Below are 12,184 nucleotides of genomic sequence, written 5' to 3'. Positions count from 1 at the left end.
CACTTTGTTTTACGCGTATTATGAATTTCTAAACAAACATTTCAATAAATATTTTAAGTAAGATTTGAACATTGTAGTCAATTTATTTAATATCTTTCTTAAGCAAAACATATATATCTTCAAATTTATAAATTGATTTAAATCAATCTGAGTATGAAGTTTTGATAGAAATCAGACTTTCTGTGCCTTACAAGTAAATGAAATTCAAAAATACTATGTCGCGATACATCGCTATATCGCGATGCAAAACTGACGATGCATCACGATATATAATTTCTAATATCGCCCAGTCCTAGTTACCATAGACCTATGGATACAATTTTCTATGGTTGCCATAAGAATATGTTGTCGTGTTATATAAATGCCATACAGATCCCTATGGTTACCATAGGCCTATGATATCCTGCCATACAAATTTCTATGGCTGCCATAGGCTTATGGCGTTGTGTTATATAAATGTCACACAGATCTCTATGGTTACCATAGGCGTATGGTATTTTACCATACAAATTTCTATGGAACCATAAGTTGCCATAGATTACCATAGGTTTCTCTATGGCAAATTTTCCTAACGCTCAAGATGCTCTAACACTGCCGCGAAAACTGTCAAACAAGTTTAATTAGTTTTACTCTGACGAGAGGAGTGGAAATATTCCATTCTTCTCATTTTGTTATAAACAAACGATTTTGTGTTGTATTGAAATGTTTTAAAAACAACTTTTCCTTATAATAAGAATTATTTACAAACGTTGTACTGTAATGTATTTTTTATACTTTTAAAACACTGTATTTTTTGTTTTGCTTTTTCATTTTATTACGAAGGCGAACTATGTCGAAGAACTTATTTATGTCCATGTTTAAAATGGTTTGAATAAAAAGTTTGACTGATTTAAGTATGAGTAATTAAGATGTATTTATTCATGCTTACATGACCCGATTTATTATTCTAAACTATTTTTTACTAATTGTTCTTTTAACCTTCAACTTTTTATGCTTTTCTTAACAGTGAATATTTAATTTTAGAAATGCTAAAAAATTACCAAATACATTCGATTTTGTTAAGTGCTTAATGCTTTTTTCCTCTTGGAAATAAAGTACATCGAAATTTGCAGAGCAAAAATTTTTCTTCTATTGATATAACATTAATGTAACATGAGTAACAGTGCGTCTAAAAAAAGAGGATCACTCTGAATAACTTTGGATTTAATGATAGGATCTTCACGTTCTATTCTCAATCTTAATGGTTTAAGGCGGTGACTTCAAAGAAGCTAATTAATTAACGCAGACGATAATTTAAGTTACGAAATAAGACACAAAAACGCACTTTCTCTGAATAAACATACCTTTTTTCAACGGATTCGGACCCCCAAAATATAGGGGATAGTTGCAAATCTGGGAAATATGGTCGCCATAGTTTGGTCAGGAGAGCGATCCAAGCGGACCTCTTAATGTTAACTTTACCCTTTTTGCCTATTTAACTATATCTCGAGACATTTTTAAGCTAATTGAAATTTTTTTATATACAATTACAAAGTTTGTCTATTCAAAGATAATTCCCTGCAAAAAAAAAAAAAAAAATTAGTAAATATTTATTATTTCTTATTATTTTACTGAGTAATAGTGGAAAAAAATTTGAATTGTAAGGAACACAAAATTTTACTCAATTTTAAAATATCTAATTTTACAATGCAAAATTTGAAAGAAATAGGTTGAATTGTTCCTGAGAAATCAAATTTTAAAGGATTCTTATATTTAATATCGTCTGTACTATATTATATTCTATAAAACGGTAAAAATTTATTAATAATCAGCACAAATGATACTATTTCATGCAATTCGGTTGATTCTTTAATGTTTTACGAATTATATAAATGCAGAAATATATACTATTCTATAAGGAAGAAGAATATTCTACAACTGTTGCAGTTCTGAACGATCTGAAAAAATATTTATTCATTGGAATAAAGTAAGAAATGTTGACTTCACTTTAATTTGTAATGAATTGAAGACAAAAAAATGTATTTTACCGTATTACAAACATTTGTAATAGTATGCGATCCCGAAATCGGAAGTTGTCAGTTGCAAGTTTGTCGATAATACAAGTTAAAAATTATTGAGAAATTTTTCTTAAAAAATGTTTGGCATGTTCTGTTTCAGAAAGATTTATCAATGTTCTGGGGAGTTTTTTCAAGTTCTTCTGCATTTTCCTTAGGGAAATTTTGCTTCTTATTTGCTGCTAAGAAAATGGCTTCCGACTCTGCCAATGATTCTGATGGAACTAAATGAAAACTTTATAAATAAAAGCCTGAAATAACCTATCCGCTAGAGGGTGTACTCGAGCGTTGTGATATTCGAATACAGTAGTTTCGCTACTTTTGTAGCTCTACTTTCGACCACTGGAAATATTTATTTAGAAATTGAAAAAAATTATTTAAAATAATGCTAAAAGAACTATCATTAAATAAAGAATAATGGCGTCATGTGAAAACTATAAACTAGATCCTTTGAAAAATCAATTGCTATCGATTTTTAATTATTTTAAAGTTGAAGAAATTTGGAGCGGGCTTCAAAAGCTCCTTGTTGCAGAACTCACTCAATGTTTCGTTTTTGAAATCAATTCTTCCTCTTATATTAGCGAAACAAACTTGTAGATAGGTTACGTCATTGTTGTTTTTTGATTTTTTCATGGAATGAAAAACAAACGATAATTCCAAAGCAAAAGATTATTAAAAACGCACTAATTCTTTCATAATCATGTGTAACTAATTAATCACATAACTCACTAAAACTATGATATAGAATACAAAAGGGAAATTAATTTTAGTTGTTTATTGGTATTATAATTAGTTTCACTTTCTTTCAAAAGTACAATTTTTATCACACATTCGTATCTAAGTCGAGATATACTACAATGGTTCAATCATGATGATCTTTTAAAAGAGATGTTCACGATAAATAATTCCTTTTTTGTTATATTTTTTATCGTTGAATGGACATGAATTCGAACGAGTTTACACCAAATTCTCCATCTTTACAGGTAATGATTAATAATATTTTATAATATTGAGTGGTTTTTAACAATAAGATTGTTTTATAATTTATTCTTTTTCAGCAGTTTATTTGCACTTTTTTTTTAAAATTATCTTTGCTCAGGATGATTAGCCATTTTACAAATTAAGAAAAGGATTGTTTAAAATTTTCAAAATATTTATTAGGAGAAACGGGAGTTAATGGGGACATGAGGCTAAAGGGGATATCTTGATTATTTTTTTTATATATAAGTAAAATCTCCCGTGTGAGATATTGTAAATTGGAACTCTGTTGTACATTTTTATGTATATTTGAGTAATCACAATGTAAATATTTTAGTAGAAATTTATAAAATAAGCGATTTAAGGTGTGAAAGTAATTTTGAAATTTTCACTTTACTCTTTTATTTACATATTTTATTTTAAGAATTTAATTTGAAGATGTTATAAATGATATTATTGTTATTTTATTTATTGATTTTGTCATTTACTTTTGCTTCGTATAATTTCAATTAATCAGCATTAAGCCTAAGCAAACTAGTGTAGAGATATAAACGATTTGTGGCAGCAAATTTTTTTCTTATTAAATAAAAAAAAAAACAGTGTTGTACATTATGTAGGAGAGTGAAATTTTTTTATAGATTTCGAGATTGAAGATTATGATGTTCAATTCCTAAGAAAAAAATGCTTATAGTTCTTCTAACCATCTTTAGTTTATCCAGAAAAAAAAGCATTTCTCAAATCTCAAGAGAAGAAATAGTTACCAAACTTCCATTGCCCTTAAATACCCGGACTGCATCTCAATACAATTTTAATATTGACACTCCAATTTTTTTGATAAAAAACTTCAAAATATTTATCAAATAAGTTCAAATATGAATTCATTCAAAATTTCTTTCATATTATATGAAATGCTTTATGAAAATTTAGTATTTTAATTAAAATATGTTAATACTTACATATAATAAGGCCTAGATTGAAATTACTTTCATTTTGATTTCAGATACACCTTTTTGAGTTATAATAAATGACTTAGCAAGTTATCGTGGTTTTCCACGCTAGCCCTATGTATTGGAGCTAGTGTAGTCAAAAACAGCCTTTCTTTTTAAAAAGCATTATTACGGAAGAAAAAGCTTTACAACTTTTTAAGTCCAGATTAGGACTGGGCTATAAATCGATGTTTCGAGACATATCGATTTAACGCATATATCGGCAAGACGATACAGCGACTTTCATTCAAGGCGATGCATCAGAAATCTGATTTAAGCCATCGAGCAAAGACAACGAGCGCAAAACGATATAGCGATATAGGACAAGCAAGGATACAAGATAACGATATAGCGATATAAAACTCTTCTCTTGCGTTCCGATGTCGACTCGCGCTGTGGAAGACGATGTTCGTTTCGTTATGTTGAAATGGCCTTGATTGGTGAGCTGTAGAATCAGAATCAGAGTTTTGAGAACACATATCGTTATATCACATGTTCCTTTTCGCACCTCTGAGCTTTTTTTTTTCTTTGTCGCGACTTTTCTTGTAGATTATTTTCAGTGGGACTAACTTCGTGATCGCCGATGTTACCTTGTTCTGAAGGCAATCTATTATTGAAAAGAATATATAAAGAAGAGTTTCTTCATTAATTAGATAAGTTTTTTTTTAAAAAAACTTCTTTTTATTTTTAAATGTGAAAATTATCGGCAATCTAATTTAGGCGCCCATAAAGAATTGAATTTGTTAGGTTATTTTTTTACTTTCTTTTAATTTATTAAAAACTTTTTGGATGAAACTTCTAATAATTTAATGAGTTTTTATTACTGATTTTAAATTTATAAATCTTGTTGTTTTTATTTTTAGAAATAAAGTTAAAACAAAATTTATTTTTGTCATTTGGATTTGGACATAAGTCAATCAACTTTGTTTATACAAAAAAATTTGAAAGGTTTGCGTATTTTATTCATTTTTTTAAATCATTTAGCACTTCGTTTTATTAGAGAGTATAATAATTTTTTTTAAAAAATATTCTTTTCATATTATTTGTTAATTAGCTAAATATATTATCGAATATCACAATTTTTTTATTTTTAAGAAATTAAATCTTACTTTGTTTTTCGTTCATAATTCGGTCATTATTTAATTTAATTTAATTATTTATCTGAAATGATAAGGTCCCGCAGTGGACTGATCGTTAAGACACGGTTCCCTGCAGATCACCGAAGTCAAGCATCACTGGCTGCGGTCAGTGTGCGGGTGAGTGACCACTTGGATCAGTCTGCGTAGGGACCGAGGGTGTGCGGTATTGGTCCTCGTTAAACTGTTCTACCGTAAAGTGCTCGACTTCGCGTGCAGGTCGTCGAGCTACCGAAGCGGGGGTGCCATCCCATCTGCAGAGGATCAAAATTGTGATGGCATGTCTTCGGATCATCCTCAGGGATGTTTCCCAGACCGTCGGCAATAGCCCTTTGTGCAGCTCTAGTGTGACGTAAGTGAACTATAATAACTGAAATGATAATAATAAAAAATAGTGTTTTAAAAGCGTTTTTTTTGTCTAAAATTTATTTAGCCTTTGTTTTAAACATACAAATAATTTTTAACGTTCCATTTAGAAATTGAACATTACGATCGAACTTAGTAATTATGTAATTATTTATGCATAATATGTACAAGAAAATATTAATTTGCAAAAACGCTTTAGAAAAAGTTTTTAACACTTTGTTTTACGCATATTATGAATTTCTAAACAAACATTTCAATAAATATTTTAAGTAAGATTTGTACATTGTAGTCAATTTATTTAATATCTTTCTTAAGCAAAACATATATATCTTCAAATTTATAAATTGATTTAAATCAATCTGAGTATGAAGTTTTGATAGAAATCTGACTTTCTGTGCCTTACAAGTAAATGAAATTCAAAAATACTATATCGCGATACATCGCTATATCGCGATGCAAAACTGACGATGCATCACGATATATAATTTCTAATATCGCCCACTCCTAGTCCAGATATAAACTAGAATGCAGTAGGACGTTAAAACTTTTGTTAAAAAAGTACTTCAAAAGTTAAAAATTATATTTAATAACGTTTTTTAACAAGTTTATAAAAAATGTCCACACTAGCAGTCCTCTCTTCTATAAGCCCTGTAGATCGCAGCCATTTATGAAAAAGACTTTACCAATCCAATAAAAAATGGCAACTTTGATTTTATTTTAAAATTTATGGAATATATCCCAGTGCTTTCATGCACAAAATTTAAATTTTTCAAATGCACATTATTTTAAAAGTTCGAACCATTATCCAATAAAAATTTTCGTTTTCTACCACACTCTTGTTAGATAACAAACCAATGACTCATGATAATCTTTATTTATAATCTTTACTGGTTATCTGGTTTACTGGTTTTTCGGTTATTATCTGACCAATGTCAGATAATAACCGAAATGACTTCTATTTCGGACTGCAGTCTGTTTCCTTGTAAACAAATAGGTCAAAATTTCAGATTAAAAAAATTGATTGCCTTTCATTTTGTTACAGTTAGTTTTAAGAATTAAATTAAAAAATAAGATTTGTTAAAAGTAAATATATAAAAAAAGTTTTGGATTTATTGAGTAAATTTTGAGTGATAAATATATCAGTAAAAGATATCGATCATTTGATTGAATAAGTATTCTGACAGAAATAGAAAGCAGAATTTTTATCCAATCAAATACTTGAAAAAATTTAGAATAGTTTATTACTTCATATAGAGAGCGGAAGAACAAAACAATTCGGAATGTACAGCATTTATGTACAGCACTTAATGTACAGCATTAATTATTCAGATATTTTACATTGATTTAGTATTCACCGAATATGAATATATTAATAAATCTTAACCCGTCCGGATCTCAATTACTACCTCGTTATTGTATAATCCTTATTTTAATATGATTCAGGGCATTATAATGGTCTTGTATAAATAATTTTATTTTACAGCTTAGAAAGGTTATTACTATACAATTTAAAGTGGCCATAAATTATAATAAGGTACTATAATATGGTGTCAGTAAATTTAACTATAGTTGGTTCGATGTGTCAAATATCGAAGGGGGGCGTAATTTAAAAAAAATATCAAATATTGTTTAAACATGAACCGATTTCTCTTAGAATATCCTGAATTAAATTGCGTATGCTAGCATTTCTATTTGATTTTGTCATTCATTATACATTTCGTCCTCGTTTAAATTTTCTTTATTTGCTTTTTGTTTTGCTTCTTTTTTTTTAAAATTATTATGTATATAACAAAATTCGCTTCATTTATTGTTCTCTTTGCCTCAATTTTTTTAAATTTTTTTTTAAATAAATTTAACTAATGTGATACGAATTATTGTCATCTTTATTGTCATCTGTATCATCTGTATTGTGCAGTTATGAATTTTGTAATGGTTTACTCACGTGCCGAGTTTTGTGCGAGCTAGACAGTCGTCCAGATGTGGACTATACGGTTAAGGGTTTTGCAAACTTAGATACGTGTCCACGTCTGGAAGAAAAGAAAAGAAAAAGAAAAGCATTTCTATTATCCTTCAACAATTAATATAATGTAATCAACCTTCAAACTGTCTATTAGAGCAAAAATGCCCCGTTACATCTATATTTTAACTTATTTTCATTATTATTATTTTTTTTCTTCAGATGGAGTTTCGTCCGCGACGCTTTTCTGACATCTCTGACTTGATGAGAAAGGAAAGATTTCAGAATGATTTAATCCATTTCAAATTCGATCGGACGACAAAAGAGAAAATACGTAAATTGGCTGAGTATATCTTAGAAACAGAATCCAGAGATAATGGTCTAGGAGAACAAAGTCACGAAAGAATTAAAGTTTTCGACGAGTTAAAATACCTGTTTGACGAACGATTCCGAATCTTGTTGAAACGAGTGGAAGATTGGAAACTTGTAAGAATTCCCCTCATTAAAAAGATTGAAGACTACATTGAAAGCTTGGATAAAAACTTTAAACTTAGCTCCATTGCTCGGTTGGTAGGATCGACAACTGACGTTGTAGGTTCCGTCGGCGGCTTGCTAATGAGTTCAGATAGTGCAAAATATGCTTTTAACATAGCATCAGCGTGCGGTTTGCTTGGAATTTTCGCTACAGTGGCGGAGATTACCTCTTCCAAAAAGATCTTGGATGATGTTAATGATTCTATTGAAGAGGATTACAAGTCATTGGACCTTATTGTGAAATGGTTTCATGGTAACGAGGATTTAGATTTTGCAGTTCAAGATTCAAGGATATTTCCGTATGGTGTAGACAAGGACATTGCCCTTCAAGTTCAAGAAGCTTCACACGAATTAGAAGACTATATGAAAGTGTTTGTATCAGCTTTAGCTTCCAATGTCAGAAAAGACAGTGATATTCTTGAGGATATAGATTTTCTACATGGTCTTCAAATGTTTACATGGAGTAATGTTGCCAGGTTATGGTGGAACAGGTAATGCTACTTTATAATATACTCAGAATTTAACTTAATGTGTAATAAGTAAAGTAAACATGCACATGTTATTTGACTATTAAATAAATTAGATGCAAATGAATTGGTTATATTATGCCTTTCATTCCATACATATGTATGAAATGATGCATAAAAATGCTGTAATATTTAAAAATTAAATTAGTCGAGGTTCTGAATTTCAATTCCTTGTTATTTTAAACTTTTTGTGCTAAATTACTTCATATTTTATTATATCACGGATGTTGAACTGCCAAGTCATATTTCAGATGTGTGCGGACGTCCCACAGTGCTCAATTCAATAACTTTGTAGCTTTGAACTGTACTCAGAAGACTAGGAAACTCTTTTGAATCTAACTTGTGGGGGTTAAGAGAACTTGTGTTAAGAGAAACTAATCTTTATTTTACGCTTCATGGAGATGCCCATAAATACATTGTCTACCATGCTATCCAGACGGCATTATAACTTGCTCATCAATGTTGGTGTTTTTTAACCAACTGTGATCGATGTTTGACTGGTAAAAAACAGATTATAATAAATTGTGTGCATTAAATAATTACTTCTTATTGGTCCATTAGGATTGCAACTTAAGTATACCCGACATTACGATTATTAGGTTTATCAAAAGTTATTCTAAGTATTTGATTTCATCTTTCTATATCGTTTATTATGATTGGTGTTTTAGTTTTTTCATTGGTATAGGTTCAATAATGTGGCACATGAAATTTTTTGCTCTTCAATAAGCAACCCATAATGGTAATTGAGTTAAACGGCACTTATTTGTAATTTGATCAAACAATGCTACATCTTTCCATTAAATTTTGGTGTGACATTGGGAGTAATTGGGCTTTTAGCATTTTTATATAGTTTTTCAAATGTTTAAAATAAAGCACTTATATATAGTTTATACTAAATAGTATAATTTTTTGAAAAGCAGTTTCCGCAGTTTGCTTAAAAAATATTTATTTATGATGTTTTGAATGAACTCTTGTTCAGTGTGGTGCACAAAAAGTCTCAGGGTTTTGTAACACGCGTACACGAGAGAAGAGTTTAAGAAGTTGATCTTTTTAATAAGATTTTTCAAAAATCTGGAATATTTATTAGAATAGGTAATTATTTCTATTTATAATGATTCATTTATTTATGTTTTTCAAAATAATTTTTCCCAAATATCTTACAGTTATTCATTTATGCATGTTTTTAAGATATGTAATTTTCAATAAACATCTACTATTATTTGTTTATATATACATAAGTTTTTCGAAATAGTTTTCAAACAGCATCTTACAATTATTCATTTATATATGTTCATTTTTAGGATAATTTTCTGCAAACAACTTACAGTTATCCATTTACATATTTTTTTCAGGATAATTTTCCGCAAGCATCCCATCACCCTTGACTTGAATAGAATGATGTTGCAGATGGAATTTGGGCAAATGCAATCTCTAGTCTTACAAAGTATTCCCTCCTTGCCACTAGAACAACAGCGATTAACTTCCTTGCCGGTTGCCGGAAGAATAATGTTAAACTGTTTAACCATATATGATTCAATGTTTTACATTCGCCAAGGAGCAAAGTCACTACATTCCGATAAATTAAGGAAACTTTTGAAAGAAATGAAAAGGGAATTACGCACAATCGATAGTTTAATTGAAAGAATGAAACCTGCTAACTTTAGCGAACAAGTTCAAGCAAATCTGAGCTGATTTTACTGATATTAAACTTCACGAAGCAAGAAAAACAAATGGTAACATTTCAGAATTTCCAACACGAATATGGTTTAAGTTTTCTGAGAAAAATACTGCAATAAGCATGTTCTGGATTATTATTAGTTTCTTTGAAGTTTTATTTTCGCATAATTGATGTTGTTTTAAACCTTTTGCATTACCTTTCAATAAATATTGCCATTGATTATCTTCGTATTGAACCAAAATATAATATTTGATGACGAAATCCTACAGGATGAAGAAAAACTGTCCAATCATTTTTGAAATTAAAAGAAATGAAACAGCTTGAAATGTTGCTTGTGCGTGTTGTAACTACTCATTTTTCCTGCAAGAGGAAATAAAAGTACTAAGAAATACAGAAAAATCATGAAAAAACTTCATAACACTGACATAACACATCAGAACTCGTCGTAACTGCAGGCGTAGCGTGTAAGAGGTGCACGCTTTTTGTTTTTAGAAAACTGTTCGTTTATTTTAAGTTTTATATATACATTACTATATAAATGAACATACATAGAAAAAATAATCATGCATATATTCATAAAATTTAAAATATACGAAGAGTTTTCAAAAAACAAAAGAATGCCCCCTTTGAACTTGTAACACTTGAAAAATAAACCAAACAAGAGGAAAAACTACATACGCAAATTTAGTGAATTGTTATGTGTTCTTAGTGCTACAAGCATAATAACTTGGTTATCTTTTAGTTTTAGATGTAAAAAAATGAAATTAGTTTAGTTTTGGATGAAATGTATTATTTAATTAGATGTATTTAATCCTCTATGCATTATAACCCATTTCCTTTAGTTAATGACTTAAGTTGAAATTTCTATGTTATGTTGAAACTTCCATGTTGTCAGATCACAAACTTCTTGAGTAATTAATAAAATCTAAAATATATAAATCTATAACAACAGAATGAAGAGTTTATATGTCTGTATGTTTCTCTTATACCCCCAGAACCGTTTGTTCTATCGCCCTGAAATTTGTACGGTGACTGCAATGAAACCAGTGATTCTAAAATTCGTTCGAAATTTTAAATTGTTATGTGTTTTTGTAATTAATTGTAATTAAGTTTAATTGTTGTTGTTTAATTGTAATTAAGTTTTATGAGTGGGTGCAACTTTTTTTGAATTGCCTTATTAGTTTTAAAAATATGACTAAAAGCGTAAAAAGTTAAATTAACATTAAGGGGTACGAACTTTGGATCGCTCTCCTGACCAAACTATGGGGACCATATTTCCCAGATTGCGGCTACCCCCTATATTTTGAAGGTTAAGAATCCAAATATGTAAAAAAAAATATGTTTATTCAGAGAAAGTACGTTTTTGTGTCTAATTTCGTAACTTAATTAATAGTTAGCACTAATTAATTAGCATATTTGAGGTCACCCCCCTGGAACCATTAAGATTGACACTTAGTTCGTGAAAACCCGCTCATTAGAACGAAAGTTATTCAGGGTGATTCATTTTTTTTTTGCGAACTGTACAATGTATTATGTTATATTTGACACTGATTAAAACTGCATCATATTGGGAAGCTTTAATCTATATTCAATTGTAAAATTGTTTTTTATGGTCCATCTAAAGAGATAAGTCACGCGTTAGTGGTGAATTTTGACTATCATGAGTTAGCTTCAAGCAACAGTTTCATGTCAAATGATTTTGAACAGAGTGATGGGAAGAGCAAATAAAAGCGTGTTTTGCTTAATCTAATAACGTAAAGTCACCGGGAGGAACAAAATGTAATAAATTTAAAAAATGGAATTATTTTAGCTTTATAAGTAGGGTTAATATATGTCTTTCAGTTTAGAGCAGAATTTTGTTGTGTTGTTCAGCATTGACATATTGATTGATTTCTTTTTAACACCCCGAAATGAAGACCAGGCATTCAGCTGGTGTATAATAATAAAATGAAGAAGAGTTTGACTGTC

At 29.4% G+C, this 12,184-nt stretch overlaps 1 protein-coding gene across 1 annotated transcript; it reads left to right on the top strand.

Annotated features, from left to right (window-relative positions):
• The first annotated feature begins 2,851 nt into the window (after positions 1 to 2,851).
• On the top strand, positions 2,852 to 12,184 carry LOC107440748 (uncharacterized). The gene is made up of 3 exons (XM_016053761.4): positions 2,852 to 3,037; positions 7,700 to 8,502; positions 9,891 to 12,184. The coding sequence occupies exons 1-3, from the start codon at positions 2,990 to 2,992 to the stop codon at positions 10,228 to 10,230; spliced, it is 1,191 nt and encodes a 396-aa protein (XP_015909247.1). The 5' UTR covers positions 2,852 to 2,989; the 3' UTR covers positions 10,231 to 12,184.

The sequence above is a fragment of the Parasteatoda tepidariorum genome, chromosome 4 (assembly GCF_043381705.1).
Source record: "Parasteatoda tepidariorum isolate YZ-2023 chromosome 4, CAS_Ptep_4.0, whole genome shotgun sequence".
Lineage (NCBI taxonomy): Eukaryota > Metazoa > Arthropoda > Arachnida > Araneae > Theridiidae > Parasteatoda > Parasteatoda tepidariorum.
This window is presented reverse-complemented; position numbering and strand designations above follow the sequence as displayed.